General features: G+C 45.8%; 1 protein-coding gene across 2 annotated transcripts in view; it reads right to left on the reverse strand.

The window, feature by feature from the left end:
• The window catches only part of LOC147422811 (uncharacterized), a 145287-nt gene that overhangs the window by 68414 nt on the left and 50830 nt on the right, over nt 1–26043 (reverse strand). The window contains exons 2-6 of one of the 2 annotated variants that reach the window (XM_086503521.1): nt 12590–12639; nt 12362–12475; nt 11848–12276; nt 11553–11636; nt 11318–11473 (exon numbers count right to left, since the gene is read on the reverse strand). In XM_086503521.1, the coding sequence (XP_086359647.1) occupies nt 11318–11473; nt 11553–11636; nt 11848–12276; nt 12362–12475; nt 12590–12639 (833 nt within the window). The remainder of the gene's footprint in view (nt 1–11317; nt 11474–11552; nt 11637–11847; nt 12277–12361; nt 12476–12589; nt 12640–26043) is intronic. The other variant, XM_086503522.1, reaches the window with a different exon arrangement.

Genomic DNA, 26043 nt, shown 5'->3' on the forward strand with positions numbered 1-26043 from the left:
CGAGATTTGGGGTCCGTATGCAGCATCATTATATACAGTACCTGGGCAACCACCATTACTAGACCCTCTAGAACCATGTCCAGCCACTAGTACCTTCTTTACCACTGAGATGGTGAAGAACGCCATTAACAGGATGAGGACTAGGCGAGCATATCATCATGATGGTTTGGTGGCAAAGCACTTGATACATGCTAGAGATTTACTCTCAGAGGTTCTTGCACGGTTGTTTAACCGTGTCATGTGTGAGGGACTACCCGAGTCTTGGAGGTTATCTACAATTGTACCTCTCTTCAAGGCAGGGAACCCCACGGTGCCAAGGAACTACCGAACTATTATGATAGGGCACACATTCGCACGGTTGTATGCATCCATTCTTGAACAGCAACAACAGAGTAAATGGGCAGAAAGTGAGGGCATACGAGCAGCAGGACAGGCTGGATTCAGGAGGGGTTTCTCCACTATGGACCATATTCTTACACTCAGAGCCATTATTGAGGAGGGTCGGGCACATGGGAGACGGATGTATCGTTGCTTTGTGGACTTCCACAAAGCATTTGACACAGTGCTGAGGGCCAGATTGATGCACAGGTTACTGCATTTGGGAGTACCCACAGAGATCATATGGGGGATCATGGCTTTATACGGCTCAGTGACTGGCCAGGTATGCACCCTTGAGGGGATTTCTGACATTGTTCATTCCATTATTGGAGTGAAACAGGGGTGTCCTTTGTCCCCTACACTTTTTGGTATGTATGTAGATGAGGTCTTTGACTACATTGACAGAGAGGGTGACAGAGGCGCTCAGCTAGCAGGAACATGGATCCCGTTATTATTATATGCTGATGATATTGTGTTAATATCAGAGTCGCCAGAAGGCTGCAGAGACAGTTGGATGCATTGCACAACTTTGCAGAGGATAGTGGCCTGTCTGTGAACCTTGGTAAAACCAAGGTTATGGTGTTTAACAGCACATCACAGTGGGTCAAGAGATTGGCACCTACACTCGTATATGGCACCTACACTCGTATATGGTCAGGACACTGTGGAGTACGCAAATGAATATACATATCTGGGGGTGGTATTCACGGGACCGAGGTTTACTCTGAGGAGAGCAGCAGAGACTAGACTGTCCAGAGCCTATGCAGCCTTGGGAGGGCTAGAGAGGATGTGTTCGCACGTTCAGTTTCAAGAACCACGAACAAAACTATGGCTCTTTGATACTTTGGTTGCTTCAGCTATGCTTTATGGGGTCCAGGTTTGGGGACCATCTGTGAATCATGACAGTTGGAGGAACATGGAAAGACCCTTGGTATTTATCATATCCCGGATGATTAGAGCCAAGGCCTCCGTACCACATGCGATTATTCGAGCGGAGGTAGCCGCCCCTCCTATAGAGATTGAGGCTCTTACCAAATCAGTGTCCTTTATGCACAGTCTATGGGATACACATAGAGGTAGATATACTAGATTGGCTCTTGAGTCCTCTAGACAGTTAGCGATGCAAGGAGACGCATCATGTTGGTATGCGCACATGACCTCATGGTTTCAGAGGCATGGTCTCAGCATGGATAGATTGCCTCCTTTTCAGTATTCCGTGGGTGTACCCTCCCTGCCAGTCACTCGGACAGAGATCACTAGACTCATTTGTCAGGATCTTATACAGTTGGACACCAGGAGGACATGGGTAGAGCCCATGCAGGAGTTGGGCACGAAGATGGCTTTCTACAAAGAGCATCTTCTCCAACTTTCGGGAGATGGGTTTCTGACTCCTCCGAGCTACATGGACACTCATTTGTCTCATGGTCTACGATGTGCTATTGGTCAGATTCGCACATCCTCACACCAGCTGGAGATTGAGACGGGTAGATTCAGAGGGATACCAGCGGAGTCTAGGATATGCCAACTATGCGGTAGAGAGCCAGAGACAGAGCTACACTACATATGCCACTGCACTGTGTATTATGAGAGACGAGGGCGCTTCCATTGCTTATTCAGGGAGGGTTTTTGACCCCTAGCTAGAGTCATGAGGTACCAAGATCAGAGATGCCTTGGCTTAGTCTGTTCAAGTCAGTTTCAAGAACCACGAACAAAACTATGGCTCTTTGATACTTTGGTTGCTTCAGCTATGCTTTATGGGGTCCAAGTTTGGGGACCATCTGTGAATCATGACAGTTGGAGGAACATGGAAAGACCCTTGGTATTTATGATATCCCGGATGATTAGAGCCATGGCCTCCGTACCACATGCGATTATTCGAGCGGAGGTAGCCGCCCTTCCTATAGAGATTGAGGCTCTTACCAGATGAGTGTCCTTTATGCACAGTCTATGGGATACACATAGAGGTAGATATACTAGATTGGCTCTTGAGTCCTCTAGACAGTTAGCGATGCAGGGAGATGCATCATGTTGGTATGCGCAGATGACCTCATGGTTTCAGAGGCATGGTCTCAGCATGGATAGATTGCCTCCTTTTCAGTATTCCCTGGGTGCACCCTCCCTACCAGTCACTCGGACGGAGATCACTAGACTCATTCGTCAGGATCTTATACAGTTGGACACCAGGAGGACATGGGTAGAGCCCATGCAGGAGTTGGGACGAAGATGGCTTTCTACAAAGAGCATCTTCTCCAACTTTCGGGAGATGGGTTTGTGACTCCTCCGAGCTACATGGACACTCATTTGTCTCGTGGTCTACGATGTGCTATTGGTCAGATTCGCACATCCTCACACCAGCTGGAGATTGAGACGGGTAGATTCAGAGGGATACCGCCGGAGTCTAGGATATGCCAACTATGCGGTAGAGAGCCAGAGACAGAGCTACACTACATATGCCACTGCACTGTGTATTATGAGATAGGAGGGCGCTTCCATTGCTTATTCGAGGAGGGTTTTGGACCCCTAGCTAGAGTCATGAGGTTCTAGGATCAGAGATACCTTGTCTTATATCTACTTGAGTTACACCGACATAGAGATAGTGTGTTGAGAAGACATAGAGTACGAGAGTCACAGAGACAGATCACAGACTTCTTTGGATCGAGGGAGCCAGGAGACCAACCACCAGCACAGGGTGGTACCCGCATTCATACCAGGGGCACCCTCATTGACAGGGCGACTGAGCTAGGGACATCGAGACGACCACGACCGAGACACAGGAGCACACTCCATCGGCAAAGACTCCAGCAGAGGATCAGAGGCATTCTAGCACGACACCCAGATTGTCATTGAGGGCCTATTCTACATTTCACATTTCACACTTCATTTTCAGTTTTCATTTTTACTTTCAATACTTTTTGTACTTGTACTTCAGACATTGTATTAGACTCACCACTTTGTATCTGATGGTCTCATAGGTCATTTTGGCCTTTTGAAGACGTTAATATATCATTTCATTTCATTTCATTTCTCTCTCTCTCTCTCTCTCTCTCTCTCTCTCTCTCTCTCTCTCTCTCTCTCTCTCTCTCTCTCTCTCTCTCTCTCTCTCTCTTTCTCTCTCTCTCTTTTTTCTTCTTCTTCTTCTTCTCTCTCTGCTATGGGTTGCTGTGGCGTCAGCAAAAGAGCAAGAGCAGGGTTCGTGGCTGCTGTGGGCTGTCGCGAGCAGGTCTTGGGGTGGCCTTGAAGCTTCACAAGGTGGGCACGCAGCAGCGTGGGCTGCACTGAACAGGGCGACAATCTCCTGAAGCGCATGCACAGCAGCTGCAAGGCAGCACGACTTCGTTAGCAGGCAGAGGCAGATGCTTAGGGTTCGAAGGTGGACGGGTTTGCTTAGCAGGTCGCACACATGCAAGTACACAACGTGAGGTTCGACTGATTAGGGTTTCATGGACCTGCAGGCGTCTCTCTCTCTCTCTCTCTCTCTCTCTCTCTCTCTCTCTCTCTCTCTCTCTCTCTCTCTCTCTCTCTCTCTCTCTCTCTCTCTCTCTCTCTCTCTGTGCAGAGTCCCGCGCTGTTCTACGTGTAGCATGTCCGGCAGACCTACGCACGCCCTAGTTGTTCTACGCGTAGGAAGTCAATATCTCCTACGCTATTTCATTTTAAGCCTTAAGGAAATTTTAAGTTAAAAGAGATTTTAAGCCTTAAAGTTTAAATGCCTTTAATCTTTGAAATAAACTTTTAAAGTTTAAAGGTTTTTAAGCTTTTAAAATCAACTTTTTTGTTTGCCTTACTCTCAGTCCCTCACCCTAGTACCTTAGTACCCTACCCCACATTTGTGGCTCGGGTTCGATGGATCCGCCTACCGCAAGAGAAGGCCCGGGTGTAGATAGCTACACCACCCCAAAAACAACGGCTACTTTCAAACGGAGAAACAGAGATACTGAACTATCACCAGGATCCTTACGAGTTGGGAGAACCTCCAGGATACATGATGAGCTACTGATGGAGAAGGTCCAGGTGATGCTCAAATCAGAACTAAACTATATGAGGGATGACATCAAGAAGGAAATGCACGCGAACGCTCAGAGCTACAGGAACTCAATGTATGGAGACATGATGAGAGAACTAAGGAGAGAGATCCGGGGGATACAGAATGAGGAAACTCAAATCGTGAAAACGGAATTACGAAACCTAATCAAGGCCGAAGTAAATGTAACAGAATGCGTTATGCAAAAGAAACTCGATGAGGCAGTAGCAAGTTTTGAAGCATGGACAGCTTATGCCACATGTGAAGGGGTATTTATGGGAAAAAGCTGGTCGACCAGACAAGAGATCTCTACGGGGTAGCCGGGGTTCAGGAGGAGTAGCAGTCTTATTTAAAGACGAGCTGAGACCACTACTACAGATTATCAGGAAAGATGAACAAGCAAGGTATATGTGGGTGAGAATGAGAGCCGAGACAGGTAGATTTCTATATATCGCTATATGCTACTTCCCTCCGAGTACATCAGTCTACTCCTCACCTAAAGGACAGTCCCCTTTCTCCATATTGAATAATGACATATGGGAGTTCTCTAGAGATGGAGACATCGTTCTCTTAGGAGACTTTAATGCCAGAACGGCCAACTCTGAAGCAGTATTCTATGATACTTCTGAGGAAATGCTCAAAGAAGTGGATTTATCACAGGAGGGGCTTACTAGAAACTCATAGGATAAAGAACACATTGAATATGGGAGACATCTCATGGAGATGGCAACTACACATGGTTTGGCCATACTTAATGGTCTAGAGAATTTCCCTTTATCTGGGGGATTCACATGCTTCCCGCACAAGCATGGGGCCAGTACAGTGGATTATGTCATGACTTCACCAAGCTTTATTTCTAGTATCGAGGACTTTAAGGTGGGACCCAGACCGGTTGGGATTGCAGTGGATCATGCTCTCTTCACCTTATCAATCTCCTTCCAATACAATGCCTCTCAAGTACAAAGGAAGAAGACACACACAAGATATACTTTCACGCCAGAGACTGATTCAGTCTATGTGGAAAAGATCTATAATAGGATGTGGGCAGCCGAGCTAGTATATACTGTAGAGGAGATTACCTCTCAGTTAACAGAGATACTACATGGAGCAGCACAAGAGGCATACCCACATACTCAACCTGATCAGAAGAGAGGATCTGGGAACATGCCTCAAAACAATCGGTATGACGAGGAATGCAGAGAGACGAGAACCCAGGTCCCGAAAGAGCTTACACTTGGGATCATCACATATAAGCGGTCTCGGATCTTTCTTTGGCGTATAGTACGTCGCAAGAAAAGGGCATTTTTAGCCAAACTGGAGAAGGATTTATATCACCTCTTCTTGAGTCAAGACTCACATGAGGCCTGGCGTTTATTTCACAAGCACTCACCGCCTCCGACGATTACTTCTCCGGAGATTTGGGGTCAATATGTAACATCATTATATACGGTATCTGGACAGCCTCCATTACCAGATCCGCCAAAGCCATGCCCTCCTAATAGTACTTTTTTTACTACGGAAATGGTGTAAAAAGCCATAGATAAGATGAAGACAAGAAGAGCATATGATCATGATGGTTTAGTAGCAGAACATCTGATCCATGCTAGGGATCTACTTTCAGAAGTCCTTGCTCGTCTGTTTAATCGGGTCATGTGTGAAGGATTACCTGAATCTTGGAAATTATCTACTATCGTACCTATTTTCAAGTCAGGGGATCCTATCATGCCCGGGAACTACCGTACCATTATGGTAGGTCACACATTGACCCGACTGTACGCATCCATTCTTGAACAAAAATTGAGTAGATGGGCAGAGAATGAGCGCATAAGTGCAACAAGACAAGCTGGGTTTAGGAGGGGTTATTCCACTTTAGATCATATTCTTACGCTTAGAGCCATTATTGAGGAAGGAAGAGCAAGCGGGAGAAGGATGTATTGTTTCTTTGTGGATTTTCGGAAAGCTTTTGATACAGTACCAAGGGCAAGATTGATGTGCAGGATGCGAGAGTTAGGGGTCCCCAAAGAGATTATTTGGGGGATCATGGGCTTATACGGGTCAGTAACTGGTTATGTACGTACTCCAGAAGGGGATTCCGACATTCTTCATTCCACCGTTGGAATAAAGCAGGGATGCCCACTGTCCCCTACTTTATTTGGTATATACATAGATGAGGTATCAAATTACATTGATAGAGAGGGTGACAGAGGTGCTCAACTTGCAGGGTCATGGATCCCTTTGTTGTTGTATGCAGATGATATTGTATTGATAGCAGAATCACCAGATGGAATGCATAGGCAGCTAGATGCATTACATAAATTCGCGGAGGACAGTGGACTGTCGGCAAACTTGGGTAAAACCAAAGTTATGGTGTTTAACACCACACCGCAGTGGGTTAGGAGATCGGCACCTACATTTGCATATGGCCAAGATACAGTAGAGTACACAGATGCATACACATACCTTGGTGTGGTATTTACAGGACCGAAGTTTACTCTTAAGAAAGCAGCGGATGGTAGATTTTCCAGAGCCTGTGCGGCCTTGGGAGGGTTGGAGAGGATGTGTTTACAAGTGCAGTTTCAAGAACCACGACCAAAACTTTGGCTCTTTGATACTGTGGTGGCTTCGGCTATGCTTTATGGGGTCCGGATTTGGGGACCATCTGTGGATCAGGATAATTGGAAGTCAATGGAGAGACCTTTGGTATCTATGATTTCCCGAATGATTAGAGCCAAGGCCTCCGTACCACACGCGATTACCCGAGCGGAACTAGCCGCCCCTCCGATAGAAATTGACGCTCTTACCAGATCAGTGTCCTTTATACATGGTTTATGGGATACAAATAATTGCCGATATACTAGATTGGCCCTCGAATCCTCTCGACAATTAGCAATGAAAGGAGATACATCATGCTGGTATGCGCAACTGTCCTCGTGGTTTCAGAGACACGGGTTCAGTATGGAAAGATTACCCCCCTTCCAATACTCTCTTGAGGCTCCATCATTGGCAATCACACGAACGGAGATTAATAAAATCATCCACCAGGATCTTATACAGTTGGACACTAAGAGGACATGGGTAGACCCTACACAAGAATTGGGCACGAAGATGGCCGACTACAAAGAAAACTTGCTACAGCTATCTGAAGGTGGTTTTGTGATTCGCCCTAGCTACATGGAGACCCACCTGTCTCATGGTTTGAGATGTGCTATTGGTCAGATTCGTACATCCTCACACCAGCTGGAAATTGAATTTGGCAGATTTAGGGGAATCCCACCTGAGAGCAGAATTTGCAAGTTATGCGGAATGGAGCGGAGACAGAATTACACTACATATGCCACTGCACTGTATACTATGAGATACGTGGGCGTTTCCATTGCCTATTTAAAGAAGGCTTTGGACCTCTAGATAGAGTCATGCAATACCAAGATCAAAGGTGCTTAGGCCTGTACCTACTGGAACTACATCGGCACAGGGATAATCTAATGAGAAGACAAAGAGCACTACAGCCTCAGAGGCAGATCACAGATTTCTTCGGATCGAGAGAAGCAGGAATAGAAGGAGAAACAAGAGGCCAGCAGCGAGCACAAAGGAGTACCCACATTCATACCAAAGGCATCCTCATTGACAGGGCGATTGAGCTTAGGAAATCGAGACGACCACGACCGAGATGCAAAAGCACACTTCACCGGAGGAGACTACAACAAAGGATTAGAAGCATTCTAGCCAGACACCCAGAATGCTCTTAAGAAGTTTATCTGATACTTTGTATTTAGTTTTTCGCATTTATTTTCACACTTTCACACTTTTCAGACATTGTAACAGACTCACCACTTTTGTATCAGTTTGGTCTCATAGGTCACTCTGGCCTTTTGAAGACGTTAATATAACATTTCATTTCATTTCATTTCTCTCAGTGTTTGTCTCCTCTATGTGCTCTCCTCCCTTCATTCCTTTACCTACATCTCGGAACATATGTCAGCCATTGAGGAGGGACCAAGGTGGACAAGGCTCGAGCTAGATAATCACGATCCCTGCAAGTGTGTTGTTGGATGAGATCTAGCCCTCCTCCTAAACATAAGGAGGAAGCTCTTCACTGGAGTTCATCATGTTGACTTAGGTGGGAGGATGGTGGTGGTCACCAGGTGTTGTTGGTGGGACGATGTGGTACACTATGTCTTGCTAGATCTTCTGGAGCTGTTGTACGTCTTGATTCAGTAGCTTATCGGGCTTTACAAAATCCCTATGGTCTGGTAAACTTGCAATGGGAGGTCATCGCCTTACCCACCTCACAAGGGGGATTGGGAAAATCAGCCCTACATATATATTAGAACCGGGAACTGATGGGGAAGCTCATTGTTCACGGACTCCTCCCCTGTGGTGAGCCCTAGAAGGAGCTTCTTCTGGCTAGGCTTGAAGCTCGAGTTCCCCTAGCATGGGGCCCATGGAGACCAAAGATAATGGTTTTTCACAGAGATGTGCAGAGTCAGATTAAGCCAAGGATGGGAGGACAAATTTGTTGCAAGTATTCTATGGGCCTGGGAGGAGCTTCACCCTTGCTTGGCTCAAAGACAACCCTCTTGTATGGAGGAGAGAAGTCAATAGCCACTTATATAAAACCCCATGATTCGCACCGAACATGGCACCACATGTTGCTTGGGGTCCCATAGCTGCTGGGCCCACCTAGAGTTAAGCGGAGTGGTTTTAGTTTTGTAGCCTATCGGAGGATGCACACGGTGACGAAAGTGGGTCTCGTGAGGGTAGAGCTGACTATGCGGCATGACATTCAAGTGGTGCTCCTAGCAGATAGGCATACTCCTTTTGAGCTTCAGGCCCCTCCATGGATGGGGACTTCCACATGTCGATCATGGTCAGAGCATGTACAGACGACAGAGACTTCGTTTTCCAAGAAGTTTAGAAGGGACGGCTCTCTCAGGTACAGTGCAGGTCTTCCTTAAGAGTGCACCTTCTTGAGGATCAGGGTTCTTGCAGCGGCAGAGCACCAATGGATTCTCGACCCAGCTCCTTAGAAGGCAGTCAGAGAAGGCTCGACTCAAAATGCTGAGCTTTTGGTGCACTGCCTGTAGTGCAGCTGCAGTGGGACCATGGGGAATGGTCCCACTGCTATGAGCTTTTGGCGCACTGCCTGTAGTGCGGCTGCAGTGGGACCATGGGGAATGGTTGTGAAGGGACCCTCTGCCACCCCCGATATCGTGGGTTCCTCTCTTTCATGGGTTCCTCTCTTTCAATACACAGAATGACTTGGCCATCAACTATTGTGTCCATACACAAGCCCACTCTAGCAGCTACTGATTGCTCACAACGAGAGCGCATTACTAAGGATTTTCTATCTGATTTCTGGTCATCACTCTGGGCCAGTTTCAAGGCTCACAAGATTATGGGCAGCGGTGGGTGTTTGGTTAGCTCACAGTGGACACCTCTTAACTGTGGGCATCTAGTGGAGACTTGGCGCCATTGCTTTTCAAATTGCCCACAGGGCCCAGGCATAACAGATTTGGCTCAAGATTCTTTTTATGATGGCTTCCATCCTCCCACACATTATCTTCACTTAAAGGATAGCAATGTGGTCATCTATCTCAAGACCAGCAGTAGGCTATGTGATGGAGGCAGACAGCCTAGCCATTAGACTTCAGGCAGGGCGCCTCAACAATGCCCTGTGTCGGACTTTTCAACAATAACTTGGACTGTAGACGGCACCAGGCTCTCATTTGTTTGTGGCGGCCGAGGACCTTTCTTCACAATAGATCATGGTCTCGATTGGCACTACAAGCCTCTTGTTTGGCCATTTTTTTCCATTCTTTGATCTTGCCATTGTAAATCTTTTCTCTCTCATTCCAGGAGAGTCTTCCTAATGAAGAATTTTTCTCCCTCATGCTAGGGGTGATGTAGCTCATGGGAGCTCTAGAAACTAATAGAAGAAGCCTGTTCTAAGTAGGCTTCAGAGAGCCTACCTGGGAAAGCACTCGACCACCACGAGCATGAGTGTGAGAAGTAAGATTTCCCCAAGGTGCACTCATGGAAGTTTACGATTCCAGCCGATGAGCAGTACAATGAGCGATACAGTAAGTTACTAATGGGCAGTCATCACAGTTCCCAACTACTTCTTTGAGCCAACTCTAAATTATGTTTTCGCTAGCTACATTCTCTATGGTCAAACTCTCTTTCCCATAAGTATTTGTCTCCTGCATGTTTCATGACCTTTCCAGTTCTTTCCAGTTTCCAAGTTTCCACTTCACTTTACTTGTTGATGAATATCTTAGTACATTTAAATTTCTAATAGTGCCTATACTGCTCTATCAGTGAATGTCCTCTCAAGAATGATTTTCAGCTACAGTCAACTTACTTTTCCTCTCCTTTTAGTTGCACTATCTCTTATGCCACATGCTGCCCTATGTCTTTTACCTACTTCAATCCCTAGTATTTTGCTTCAGACTAAATATGTTACTGTAAGGTTTGATCAGCCCAAGTTGTAAACATTGAGTAACTCAATCTGTAATAAAACATCACGTGTGATGGTGCTTCCTGATGCAGACCATCAGCTCACAGCTATGTTGGGATAATGGTAGATAATCAAGAGACTTTATTCAAAATAATAAAGAGAAAATGCTTGCATTAACTTCAGCCTTTGCCTTCAAGCAGCCCTATAGGCTATCCCCCACCATTCCCATTCAGCTACAGAAAGACACAGTATTCATTCTGTTGATGACTTCAACTTTCTGTTCAACCAGCAGTTATTTATTGTTCATTAATGTTTACATAACAAACTTGCAAAGATGAAAAGCAGTATGGCATATCCTGGACAATTTGTGTCTAGCGTAAGACGGTAGTGACTACCTCACAGAAAGAGAAGATGATCTAAAGAATGACAATGGTTCTTTTTTAATTAACACCTTTTCCCACCTGTAAAGACTGTAGCTCTTGTCGAAGCATGGCATTCTTCTCAGAGGTGTCTTCATTCAAGGGTGTTGCATTTGATTTGATTGGCACCTGTGACCCTTGCTTCATATCTTGTGCTACTTGTAACTCTGCTCTCAACTCTTCATTTTCTTGTTTCAGCTGCAGACATTCCTGAGGAATAAGCCTCTTGGCCCAAGAAACGCATTGATTAACTTGGGTATCAGATAAGAAAAGAGACCTTTCCCCGTATCAAAACTAGGGTATCATTTTTGGCATCCACAATGACACGAAGAAGAGTGAGCCCATTTTCCAATCGTGCTAACTGCAAGCATGTATGCTTAAGGATAAGAACAATTCTTAATTACAAAAAAAACACTTGTTAAGATTGACAAAAATGCCATGTAAATCAAATGTTAGGTGCTTCTAACCACACAAAATCCAAAAGACCATTCACTTGCATGCATTGTGCTAAAGGTGACCATCAAAATTTGTTAGTAGTAACAGTGGCATGCAAGGTTCCTCTGAGCTCTTACGTGCTCCAGCAGTGACTTCCCTTCAGCAATAGTATCTGGGCACACTTCAACTGCTGCTTTCTTGAGCTCAAAACCTGTAGGTTTGAAGGTTGGGAGGACATGCCGTTGAAACGCCTCTACACTATCAGCAAGGGTGACTGCAAGCTTGAGGCCTGTCTTGAAAGCCTCTTCCAATGATTGCAAGCGATGTGTCAGCTGGCTATCTTGTGCTGCAGCTGTTTTCTTTGTTTCTTCAAGCACCCTTGCACATTGTTCTTTTTGGCTTCTTGCTTGTTCTCGCTCACTCAATGCTTGCAAAAGCTGACCTGAAGTGCTCTGCAACATACCCTTGAGCTGCTCGACCTCAGTCTTGAGTTGAGTAGTTGCTGATTGCACCATTGATGAGACGTCTGCATCTCTGTGTTGGCGCAATCGCTGGAGCTCGATACGCTGTTGAGGAATCCACACTACGTACAATGATTAGTGTTTGAATGAGATTCCTGACTTGCAGCGATTGTGATTAGTTACTAAGTACCTGGGCCTTTTCACGTGCTATAAGGTCGTTCAACTGGCAACGTAGCACATCATTCTCATTTCGTAATGATCGGTTAAGCACACTTTCAACCTCTGTGATGCATCGTTGCCGTCTCTGTAATTTACACAGAAACCTTAAAAGGATTAACTGCAGTGGCCACATGTCCTTAGGATGCCAATTTAGTTGACGAAACTTTAACTAGTCTTGGTGCTTTGAACACCCACATACCTCTATAGGACCAGACACCTCTGTTGAGTTTTTTCCTCCACCAGGATCTGCTGAAGCATAAAAAGAGATTACTACAGGAGGAAAACTGTCTCAAGAACACACATTAATCACTTCTTCAACTAGAACAGTAGTAATAAGGATTCTTAATATTCGCCCAATCCTCATGGATAGTCTTATATGCTAATGCTAGGTGACCTTCAAGCACTTGGAAACAGGATGTACCTTCATAAGGTCAGAAGGTCAGAATTTTGTGAGCTTACGAATTATAAGAGAGGATAAAACACTCACAAAAATACAAAAGCAAGGGACACAAGAAAAAGATAAAACCAACCACTTTATTTGTTTCTAAACAAAACTAGATGAAAACAAACCACTATTCACTTAAAAAAGCTTTTAGAAAAGGCATAAGCAAAATAAGTTAAAGAAGCTTATTTAACTACTTGAAACAAGTACTCAACTTTGAACTAACAAGGACAAGACATCAGAAAGACTTCATCTTAGAAATGAGACTCCACACGACAACTTCTAAAACAACAAATTCTTAAATTCTAATGTAAGGTAAATACTAGAATCGAATACTACTACGAACCTACCTAGAAGAGATAAAACGTAACCAAAGTGTCACGTGACACATCCAACCCTATGTGTCCGTGGACAAGATACAACATGACCAGGGTTCAGTCAGTCCAGTCAGTCTAGATTAGAAGTGATCTGGCACTTTTGTGGGTCTGTTCGCAGACCGTGCATGCCCAGTCACTTAGTGTAGATGCATATCCTCTGGTTGCACACAGCATGATCATAAGCATTCCCATCAGAATCCATCAAAATCCTTCCGAGAAATTTTCCACTGTATTTGACCTATTTTACCTATTTTTGACATTTTTCACCTATTATTTTTAAGTGTCTTTTGTTGGAAAGTAGGTAGGGCAAATTGAGTAAGTTTGTATATAAGCAAACCTAGACTAGCACTAAAAGGCAGAAGAGGCAACAGGAGCCAAGCTCAGCAGGCAACTTCTCAACAGGACCTTGGCGGTTTCCCCATCCAAGCAAGAACCCTCATGCTAGCGTTTTTCATCATCGCCATACCTCCCAGATCCTAGCGTTTTGCATCAGTTTTGCCATCGCTAGAAGATCCCAAGCATAGCGTTTTTGCACAGCATTCTCGCCACCAGAACACAAAAGATAGCGTTTTTGAAGACCAGCAAGATGGCGTTTTGGGAACACATCAGCCCAGCGTTTTTGAAGGTCCCAACTTCAGCCTTTGCAGATTCAGCATGCAACGTTTTCATCATTGAAGTACCTCCAAGATCAGCCCTAAAACGTAGCAGATTCAGCCAAATAGACCATCAGTTTTCAGCCCTAAACCTGCAGATTTTCAGCGTCAAAGAACCACCGAAAACAGCCCCCAAATCAGCATTTTTTGACTAGTCACAGATTTCAACCCATAGCGTTTTTGGATAGCAGTAGAAAGATTGCAGATTTCAGCCTTTAGGTCGACTTCGTCGTCATCATCGACATAGCCTAGACTTGCATTAGTCTCATGCATACCATTTGTACCAGATTGTGCAATCATAAGTAGACGACTCTCGCCGACGAGAGTGGGGCCTTCGGAGGAGGGTTTTACAACGTCTCTGGTGTCGTATCTCTCTTCTCTCTCTAATCAGTTACAAAATAGTGAATCTAATACCATGTCTGGGTACAAAAGAACTAGAAAAGAACTAGAAGTGGAACAAAATACTACTACTACTACTACAATCTAAAACTACGTGGGTGTAGCAGCTGATACAATAGGTACCCGGTAAACTGGATGTAACAGTGTGTGAAACAAAGATGGAAGAAATGGTGAGGATCCATCCTCATCTGCACTCTGGATGTCGAGAGAGTATGGCTCGAATCTTCTGTTGTAGTCTCCGTTGATGCTGTGTAGCTCCTCTCCTCAGTCGCGGTCGTCTGTATCTCTGTAGCTCCAATGCTCGGTCGATGAGAGTGCCAGTAGTGGTCGAATGAGTGTGGGACGAGCTCTGCAGTGGTGGCTGCTCCTCTGGCTGTCCCATATCTAGTGAAAAGAAATCTGTAATGTGTCTCTGGGACTGCCTCTCTCTAGCTCTCCCCAGTAAAGTGTCTCTACACCTGTGTAACTCAAGTAGATATAGTCCAAGACATCTCTGATCCTCATAACTCATGACCCTAGATAGAGGACCAAAACCCTCTCTGAATAAGCAGTGGAAACGCCCCCGTATCTCATAGAACACTGTGCAATGACATATGTAGTGCAACTCTGTCTCTGGCTCTCTCTGGCATAATCGGCATATCCTGCTGTCTGCTGGTATCCCTCTGAATCTACCAGTCTCAATCTCGAGCTGATGTGAGGATGTGCGTATCTGACCAATGGCACAACGCAAACCATGAGACATATGTGTGTCCATGTAGCTGGGTCGAATCACAAACCCATCTCCTGTGAGGTGGAGAAGATGCTCTCTATAGAAAGCCATCTTCGTGCTCAACTCCTGAGGCGGCTCTATCCATGTCCTCCTGGTGTCGAGCTGGATCAGGTCCTGACGAATGATTCTAGTGATCTCCACCCGTGTAAGAGACAGCGAGGGTGCCTGAAGAGAATACTGGAAAGGGGGCAACCTGTCCATGGTGAAGCCATGCGTCTGAAACCATGAAGTCATCTGTGCATACCAGCATGAAGTGTCCCCCTGTAGAGCTAACTGTCTGGAAGACTCAAGGGCCAGTCTAGCATATCTGTCTCTAGTAGTATCCCATAGGCTGTGCACAAAGGACACTGATCTGGTAATCGCCTCAATCTCCATGGGGGGGGCAGCTAGCTCTGCTCGAATGATCGCGTGAGGTACGGAGGCCTTGGCTCTAATCAATCGGGAGATCATAGATACCAAGGGCCTCTCCATACGTCTCCAACCATCCTGGCCTACAGAAGGTCCCCATACCTGTACCCCATACATCATAGCTGAGGCTACTAAAGTATCAAAGAGCCATAACTTTGTCCGAGGTTCCTGGAACTGAACCTGCGAACACATCCTCTCCAAGCCTCCCAAGGCCGCATAAGCTCTGGTCAGTCTAGTCTCTGCTGCTCTCCCCAAAGAAAACCTCGGCCCAGTGAAGACTATCCCAAGGTAAGTGTATGCATCTGTATACTCCACAATCTCTTGACCATACGTGAAGGTCGGTGCCGATCTCCTGATCCACTGTGGTGTGGTGTTAAACACCATGACCTTGGTTTTACCAAGGTTTACAGACAATCCACTATCCTTTGCAAAACTGTGTAATGCATCCAACTGTCGCTGCATACCCTCTGGTGAGTCAGAGATCAAGACAATATCATCAGCATATAACAACAATGGGATCCACGTCCCTGCCAGCTGGGCACCTCTATCACCCTCTCTGTCAATGTAATCAGACACCTCATCAACATACATATTAAATAGAGTAGGAGACAATGGGCAACCCTGTTTCACCCCGATAGTGGAGTGAACTAAGTCAGATATCCCCTCTGGGGTGCGTACATGTCCCATCACTGATCTGTATAAAGCCATAATCCCCCAAATCAACACTGTGGGCACCCCCATCTCCTGCAGTCTGCGCATCAGTCGAGCTCTCGGTACCATGTCAAATGCTTTGCGGAAATCCACAAAGCTACAATAAATCCGTCTCCCATGTGACCTGCCCTCCTCAATGATAGCTCTGAGTGTCAGAATATGGTCAAGAGTGGAGAAACCCCTCCTGAAACCTGCCTGTCCCTTTGCCCGTACACCCTCACCCTCTGCCCAGTTACTCAACTGCTGCTCAATAATGGATGCATACAATCGTGCCAGTGTGTGTCCAACCATAATAGTGCGGTAATTTCCAGGCTCTGTAGGATCACCTGCCTTGAATATAGGCACAATAGTAGACAACCTCCAAGTCTCAGGTAATCCCTCACACATGGCACGATTGAACAACACTGCAAGAACCTCCATCAGCATATCCCTAGCATGTATAAAGTGCTCCGCTACTAGACCGTCATGATCGTAAGCCCTCTTGGTCCTCATCTTGTCAATGGCTCTCTTTACCATCTCAGTGGTAAAGAAGGTGCTCGTAGGTGGACATGGCTCTGTAGGATCTGGAAGGGGATCCTGCCCAGGAACCGTATATAACGATGTCGCATACTGGCCCCACACATCAGGAGAAGTAATCACTGGGGGAGGGGAGTGCTCATGGAAGAGTCGCCATGCCTCGCCTGAGTCTCTACTCAAGAACAACTGATACAAGTCTCGCTCCATCTGGGCCAGGTAAGCTCGTTTCTTCTTTCGCACAAGGCGCCGGAAAGCAATCCGCGACTGTCTGTAGGTGATGACTCCTAAATGAAGATCCCTCTGAAGCTGGGCTCTCATCTCTCTGCACTCCTCATCATACCAACTATTCTGGGGCATGCTCCCAGAATGTCGCCTCTGATCCGGTTGAGTGTGTGGGTATGCCTCTGATGCTGCATCATGTAGTGTCTCAGTCAGTAAAGTAGTGCACTCCTCTACTGAGAGGCCTGGAGCAACTGTGCATAGACGATCCCAGATCGCCTCTGTATAAACCGAGTCAGTCTCTGGTGTAAATGTATAACGGGTGTGTGACCTGCCTCCTGATTTCTGGGCTGTACTAAACTGAAAAGATATGGACAGTGTCAAGAGAGCATGATCCACTGCTACGCCCACTGGTCTGGCTCCCACTGTGAAATCCTGAATACAAGGAATAAAGCTCGGCTGTGTCATAACATAGTCCACTGTACTGGCCCCATGTCTGTGTGGAAAGCATGTGAAGCCTGCTGCTCCAGGAAACCGCTGTAAGCCATTAAGTATGGCTAGCCCATGTGTAGTCGTCATCTCCGTGAGGTATCTCCCATACTCAGTCTGCTCTCTGTCATGTGAGCATCTGTCAAACCCCAGCTCACCCACATCCAACTCTCTAAGCATCTCATCTGAAGTGTCGTAGAAGACTGTCTGACAGTTGCCCGTTCGAGCATTGAAGTCTCCTAGGAGGATGATATCACCATCCATAGAAAACTCCCATATATCATCATCTAGAATTGAGAAAGGCGACTGCCCTCTGGATACAGCATATACTGACGTACTGGGGGGGAAGTAACATATAGCAATATATAGAAATCGACCTGTGCCAGCTCTCAGCCTCACCCACATGTATCTAGCCTGATCATCTCTCCGTACAATATGTAGTAGTGGCTGTAGCTCCTCCCTAAACAACACCGCTACTCCTCCTGAACCTCTACTCCCATGCTCAGATCTCGTGACTGTTCTGTGGGCTGTCTCCCATTTGTATCCCACCACATGTGGCAACAGTTGGCCAGGGGCCTGGTGAGTCTCTAAAAAGAAAACAATGTCCTTGTCTCTGAAACTGTCCTCAAAGGCACCAACATCCAACCTCATAGACCCATTACAATTCCAAGTCGCCATCCTCAATGTGGTCCCATAGGTCTCGCACCGTCATGTAGAGCGCCGCTCTACAATCACCACCCGACCATCTCTGTAAAAGGCCATCTTCCCCTTCTCCCTTGCCGCTTGAATCTCGGGCATTACTTCTCTCATATGCGCAAGTTGTGAGAGAGTGAGGTCATCGCCTAAGAAAATACCTGTCTTCTTGAGAGTAGGTCTCTTCCTCAAGAATTCCTTCTTCTCTTCCAATGAAGGGAAGCGTAGTATGAGAGCTCTTTTCTTTGAAGATTCTCCGGGGCCCTCACTCTTCTTGCCCACTCTCCATGCCTTTGTGTGTGAAGGCTTCTCCACCCCCATCATTGATGTGAGGCTTGTGACCTCTTTTTCCACATTGTTTATGTCCTTGAGGCTGGTTACCCTCACATGTAGAGCCCGCATCCTCCTCCTTTGTTCCTCTTCGAGGGTCATGTTGATAAGAGTGGGTGTACAAGCAGCTTCCTTACCTTTCCCTTTCTTGGCAACCTCAATCCATTTTTCGGCCTCCTCTACTTTCTGTTGCGTTTCGGATATGACCGCGGCCCATGACTTCTTCTCCTCATTGATGTTGTCAATTTCTTCCCTCAAAGAGGGCTGAAATTCCCACTCTTCAAGCCCATTTTTTGACCGTGTTTCCAACACTTCTTTGTGGAGGTCCAAAATGCTATTCTCCAACGTGGCGATCTTGTTGAGAAGATGATCCTTCTCGTCCTTCCACCTCTTCTCCTTTTCTTCATTTTCTCGGAGGAAAACGGTCTTCGCGTTCCTCCAATCTTCCATCTCTTTTCTCCATGCTTTCATTTCCAATTCAATGATGGAAATTCGTTTGGAGTGAAGCATATATTTGAGTTTGCATACACTTGCACGCACAATGTCCATTCACTTTGTTTGTGATCATAGCACTCTCTCATTAAGAACGGAAGGCTCTACCTTCCATAAGAACAAAAGGAACCTTGAGCACAGTTCGGAGCACTCATCTTGAGCAAAGCGCAAACAGTCATTCCGCTGCACCTTACATTGGTATCAGAGCTTTGGCAGTGTTCTGTATCACTCAAGGAAAGAACCACAAGAATCACAAGTTTTTTTTTTGCTTGTTGCGGTCGCACGAACCCAAGTTCGCTTGGGCGTGTCGATTCCTAATCGTGTTTTTGAAGAGTGACAGGAATCCCAAGAAAGAAGGGCTTGTCCAGCCTCCCCTTGTGTCTCTTTTCACTCATTGAGAGCGGACCGTTTACTTAGCGGCCGGCCAATCGACGTGAGGTGGGAAAAAGCAACCTTGGTGTGAGCACAAGGCCGCCAAGGGGTGCGCCCGCCGCAAAAAGGAGTAGAACTCAAGTGAAGAGAAGATCCTTCTCAAACACGGTTTGCAAGCGAAAGGAAACCTCAAGAACCCCAAGAACCCGAGACCCTCAAGAACCCAAGTCCCTCGTGGACTTAAGAACCAAAGATCATAGTGCATAGTCATCACCCGAAGCGGAATGGATACTTCACATACAAGTGGTGAGCATGAGAGGCACGACGGAGAGTTCTCCCCACCAAGAGATTTTTCCGACCCTCCCCCTTCGCCATCTACGCCACGAAGTGGACCAAATCCTATGGAGGCAATGGTCAAGTCGATGATGGACATGATGGCCAAAACAAGAAGAGACTCGCATTGCTTTGGAGATCGAGCGTGAGGCTCAAAGAGAACTATGCACTCAAGAATTAATTGGACAAGTACTTGCCTCGAAGTCCGAACCAGCCAAAGATCGTGGGAGTTCCTCAAGTGGCGCAAGCCACGATGCGGATTCCAACCATCCAGTCACAGAGAAGTTGACTTTCAATAAGTATGATGGTAAGATGGATGCTACGCTTATTTATTTTTGGTTGCATTAATTTAATGCTTATTTTGCGACAACTAACAAGACAGGAAATAGCAAAGTTTTGCGGCAGCCATGTATCTTGCCGGCGATGCCATCAATTGGTACCACGCATGGCAAGAGGCACAGTTAGCCGCACACCTAGAGGAAGCCGACGAATTCACGCCCCAATCCTTCAGTTGGGCTGATTTCCAAGACAAGCTCAAGGCGCGGTTTATGCCTCCTCAGTACCTAGCACGATTGAAGGAAGATTGGCGCAATCTCAAGCAACATGGTATGCCAGTCATGTCTTTTTCTAACCGTGTTTTACAGCTCGGCACTCAATTACGCAAATCGGATGATGAGCGCAAGGAGGCTTTCCTCTTTGGGTTAGACGAATACATCAAGTTTGATGTAGAAGTCTTTGACTCCGCGGATCTCAACAAGGCGGTAGCGATTGCTCTCTCCCAGGAGATGAAGCACAACAAGGGAAAGCCTAAGGAGAACAAGACTTCCACAAGTCCCTCGCAGACTTCTCAGAACCCTCAGAACGGTAAGAATGGTAAGAATGGTAACTCTTCTAACCAATCTTCCAACAGTCTCTCAGAAAAGAATTCTTCCAATGAATCTAAGGATAAGGCTAACACAATTGCTAAACCTAAGCTTACTCCAGATGAAAAGGTAGCACAAGGAATAGTAGGAGGATACATCACGTCGGGAGACCAAAGCACTTATTCTAAGGAAGGTCATTGTTTTCATTGTCACATTAAGGGTCACATAAAAAAGAACATGACCTAAGCTTGAATCGAATGAATCTAAAGAATCCACAGAACCCACTTCCTCTGTCATGCAATTAATGATAACACGAGTGTGCCCCAAGTTTCTGTGGACCCTCCCCAATGATGATTCTCTCATTAAATGTTATGGTCAAGTGTCGGGGTAGCGTTTTGTCATATTGTTTGACCCAAGTAGTATGCATGATGTGATCAGTCCCTCTCTTGTTGAGAGAGTCCGCCTAGAAGTTAGTCAAAATCCTCCTCTCGAGGTCTCTCGCTTTGTTCCCGGTATGGACTCTCTCATCACGCTGGAGTGTCTTGGTGTGTTGTTTACAATTCAACAAAAAACTACCTTCACTAGAGTATTTGTTGTCTCTCCTCTCTCAGGATGTGATATGATTTTGGGCATTCGATGGTTTCGTGATCTTAACCCTCTCGTTGATTGGGAGGCTAACACTTTTACTATCTATGCCAAAAGTGATTCTCCCATTGTTATTCGTGGAGAGGACATTGTTCATTCTCCCTCTCTCATTGCTAATATGCAAGACAAGATTGAAAGGATTCATGAGAAGGCGACTCTCTCAGTCTCTTCTTCTCCAAAGCAAGACACACATGATTTGCATGATGAATTGAATGACAATGATTTGCATGATGATTTGATTGACAATGACAAGCATGATGATTTGCATGATCAAGATGTGATTTCTCACAAGCACGATGAGTTGCATGAAGATGATGTGATTGTTCACAAGGATGATGTGTTAGTTGATGCTTTTTCTAGCAAAGCTAACCTCGTTGTAGATTCGATGAGTCACGAAGAATCGATCTTGGCTCTCGAGTCGAGGTCCACAGAAACCCCACAGGAAGGTCCTGTCAAACAGGAAGAACCGATCTTGGCTCTCAAGCCTCGGTCCAAAGAACCTTTACAGGAAGTATTATGTGTTCGCATGATTGATACGCACACATTGTTCGAGTGTTTCATTCGTGATCGTTTCCTGTATTTTAGTCAGCGTCTTTATGTGATCCCTTTTACTAGGTATGACATATTGAACGTTGAGCACGTTTCACTCGTGAATGAGCACAAATGTATGCGGATTTTTCATGAAAAGCTGAAAAGTATGCATGTAAGGAAGTCACATTTCATGTCCCTTCCTTGGCATGACACATTCGTAGAACGAGCACATGAAAGTATGAGCATCAAGCATGGGCATTTCCAATGTGAAATGCCACAGTTGATTGATTTAGATCAGCAAGACAAGATTCGATCTCATTGTTTGCATGTGTTTGGTGAACGGTGTGACACTCCGTCTCTATGCTCATCTACATTGCATACACAGTCTTTGAGAAAGACAAGATTTTTTTCACTCACTTTACATGGAATAGGTATGTTCATGGTTTTGTGTTGGAAATGGTTTCAGGAATTTTCAGCCATGGAGATTCTTGAAGAAGAAAGAAGCATGACTCTAAACGAAGTGGAAGCATCGAAGGAGCCTCAGAAGACTTTGTGTCGCTTTCGGCGCGGCCCAAAGAAGCAAGTGTTGCAAACCTTTATGAAGTTCAAGTACCGCACAACCCACGCATCAGAGTGGGCCAGCGAAGAGTCCCTTCCAGGATTCCGGATGCTATTGGCGATCTCCCTCGACGCCATACAGTTCGGTACCAGTACCTCACTTTGAAAAGGAGGGGATGTCACGTGACACATCCAACCCTATGTGTCCGTGGACAAGCTACAGCATGACCAGGGTTCAGTCAGTCCAATAAGTCTAGATTAGAAGTGATCTGGCACTATTGTGAGTCTGTTCGCAGACCGTGCATGCCCAGTCACTTAGTGTAGATGCATATCCTCTGGTTGCACATAGCATGATCATAAGCATTCCCATCAGAATCCAATAGAATCCTTCAGGGGAATTTTCCAGTGTATTTGACCTATTTTACCTATTTTTGACATTTTTCACTTATTATTTTTAAGTGACTTTTGTTGGAAAGTAGATAGGGCAAATTGAGTAAGTTTGTATATAAGCAAACCTAGACTAGCACTAAAAGGCAGAAGAGGCAACAGGAGCCAAGCTCAGCAGGCAACTTCTCAACAGGACCTTGGCGGTTTCCCCCTCCAAGCAAGAACCCCCATGCTAGCGTTTTTCTTCATCGCCATACCTCCCAGATCCTAGCGTTTTGCATCAATTTTGCCATCGCCAGAAGACCTCAAGCATAGCGTCTTTTCATCAGCATCCTCGCCACCAGAACACAGCAGATAGCGTTTTTGAAGACCAACAAGATGGCGTTTTGGGAACACATCAGCCCAGCGTTTTTGAAGGTCCCAATTTCAGCCTTTGTAGATTCAGCATGCAGCGTTTTTCATCATTGAAGTACCTGCAAGATCAGCCTTAAAAGGTAGCAGATTCAGCCGGATAGACCATCAGTTTTCAGCCTTAAGCAACCTCAGTTTTCAGCCCTAAACCTGCAGATTTTCAGCGTCAAAGAACCACCGAAAACAGCCCCCAAATCAGTGTTTTTGGACTAGTCGCAGATTTCAGCCCATAGCGTTTTTGGACAGCAGTAGAAAGATTGCAGATTTCAGCCCTTAGGTCGACTTCGTCATCACCGTCATCATCGTCGACATAGCCTAGACTTGGATCAATCTCATGCATACCATTTGTACCAGATTGTGCAATCATAAGTAGACCACTCTCGCCGACGAGAGTGGGACCTTCGGAGGAGTGTTTTACAACGTCTCTGGTGTCGTATCTCTCTTCTCTTCCTATCTCTCAGTCTCATACACTTGCACGCACAGTGTCCATTCACTTTGTTTGTGATCATAGCACTTTCTCATTAAGAACGGAAGGCTCTACCTTCCATAAGAACAAAAGGAACCTTGAGCACAATTCGGAGCACTCATCTTGAGCAAAGCGCAAACATTCATTCCGCTGCACCTAACACAAAGTATTACAAAGTTCAAAACCTGACAATACGCAACCTTAACATCGTTGTTTGTCCAAACAGAAAGAATAAAATTATCACTTGTATCATGCATAGCCTGGACAACAGATATGGCATCCCTACTCACGTCATTAGTGCCTAAGAGTAGGTGCAGGTTTAAGGTAAATACTAGAATTGAATACTACTGCGAACCTACCTAGAAGAGATAAAACATAACCAAAGTATTACAAAGTTCAAAACCTACAATACGCAACCTTAACATCGCTACTTGTCCAAACAGGAAGAATAAAATTATCACTTGTATCATGCATAGCCCGGACAACAGATATGACATCCCTACTCACGTCATTGGTGCCTAAGAGTAGGTGCAGGTTTGTGTAGAGTTAATTCATGATTTGAACATACTCTAAAAAACCAATGAACTGAGTTTCTCTCACCTACCGGAGGTAATGGGCATACTCAACCATGATAAAGGCTAGTATGTCTGCCCCATGCAAAAAAAAGGAAAATCAAGATTCTCTCACCAGAAACTCGTACTCTCTCTCTCTCTTCGTCGTGAAAGGAAAGCTAGCGTCAGGAAGCAGTTGTGGCAAGGCTTGGAAACCCCCCCCCCCCCCCCCCCCCCCCATCTCCTCTCTCTCTCTCTCTCTCTCTCTCTCTCTCTCTCTCTCTCTCTCTCTCTCTCTCTCTCTCTCTCTCTCTCTCTCTCTCTCTCTCTCTCTCTCTCTCTCTCTCTCTCTCTAGCATATAGGATTGCATTTTTTCCCTGGTTTAGAGCTCCACCCTCCCCTACCCTTCTACCACCTCCCTTCTCTCCCAGCCATTACACAGGATAGCTATTTTTTTGCTTTGTACCTTTTATCCTTCACAGGGTATCCAGAGGACACTTACCCCCATGTACTTTGATTTGTCTCATAGGCCAATTTCGGCCTCTTATGGACGTAAAAAAATCTTTCTTTCTTTCTTTCTTTCTCTCTACAGACTTGGAGTATGTCCACTATTATGCCTATCTTCAAGTCGGGAGATCCTATGCTTCTCGGGAATTACCGTCTCAGGCTAGGCTATATGCATCAATTCTTGAGCGTGAGTTGAGTGGATGGGCAGAGAGAGGACATACGGGCAACAGGACAAGCAAGGTTCAAGAGAGGTTTCTCCACTCTTGACCAAATTTTGACACTCAGAGCCATTATTGAGGAGGGTACACACCATGGCAGGAGGATATATTGTAGCTTTGTGGATTTCTGCAAAGCCTTTGATACAGTGCCACGAGCCAAACTCATACGCACATTGCAAGACATGGGGGTGCCCACAGAGCTGATCTAGGGAATCTTAGCTTTATACAGGACAATGGTATGACAAGTAGGCACTACTCAGGGCATGTCCGACATGGTTCACTCCACCATTGGGGTGAAGCAGGGTTGTCCCCTATCTCCGACTCTCTTTGGCGTATATGTAGATGAGTTTTTAGATTATGTACAGGCAGAGGGTGATAGAGATGCTCAGCTTGCAGGGACATGGATTCCGTTGATATTATATGCTAATGATATTGTGCTGATCTCAGATTCTCCAGAGGGGATGCAGCGTCATTTGGATGCATTGCATGCATTTGCACGGGACAGTGGATTGTCTGTGAACGTTAATAAGACCAAGGTAATGGTGTTTAACACCACAAGCAGTGGGTAAGGAGGTCCGCCCCCACTTTTACATATGGTCGAGAGACTGTGGAGTATGCAGATACATACACTTATCTTGGGGCGGTTTTCAGTGGTCCAATATTTTCCCTGAGGCATGCAACAGATACGGGATTGACCAAAGCCTATGCAACATTGGGGAGACTTGAGAGGATATGTTCGCAGGTTCAGTTCCAGGAACCTCGGACAAAGCTTTGGCTCTTTGACACTTTGGTCACTTCGACCATGCTATACGGAGTGGAGATATGGGGCCCCTCAGTTGATCATCATAGCAGAGCTAGCAGTACTGATGGATGGACATGTATGGAGAAGCCCTTGGTGTCTATGATTTCTCGGATGATTAGGGCCAAGGCCTCAGTACCACATGACATTATTAGGGCGGAGCTCGCTGCTCCTCCATTGGTAGTGGAGGCACTCACTCGATCAGTTTCATTTATGCATAGCACTTGGGCTCTCCCTACAGACAGATATGCTCGACTAGCACTAGAGTCTTCGCGACAGCTAGCATTGCAGGGAGATAGATCATGTTGGTATGTAGAGATGGCATCTTGGTTTCAGTTACATGGCTTTAGTAAGGATCGGCTACCCCCATTTCAGTACTCTTTGGATGCACCCTCCATCTTCCTCACTAGGGCAGAGATTACTAGGCTCATCAGACAGGACTTGATTCAGTTGGATACGAAGAGGACATGGATACAACCTACACATGAGCTAGGAACGAAGATGACTTTCTAT

The sequence above is a fragment of the Adiantum capillus-veneris genome, chromosome 27 (assembly GCF_014529385.1).
Source record: "Adiantum capillus-veneris isolate H3 chromosome 27, ASM1452938v2, whole genome shotgun sequence".
Taxonomy (NCBI): Eukaryota; Viridiplantae; Streptophyta; class Polypodiopsida; order Polypodiales; family Pteridaceae; genus Adiantum; species Adiantum capillus-veneris.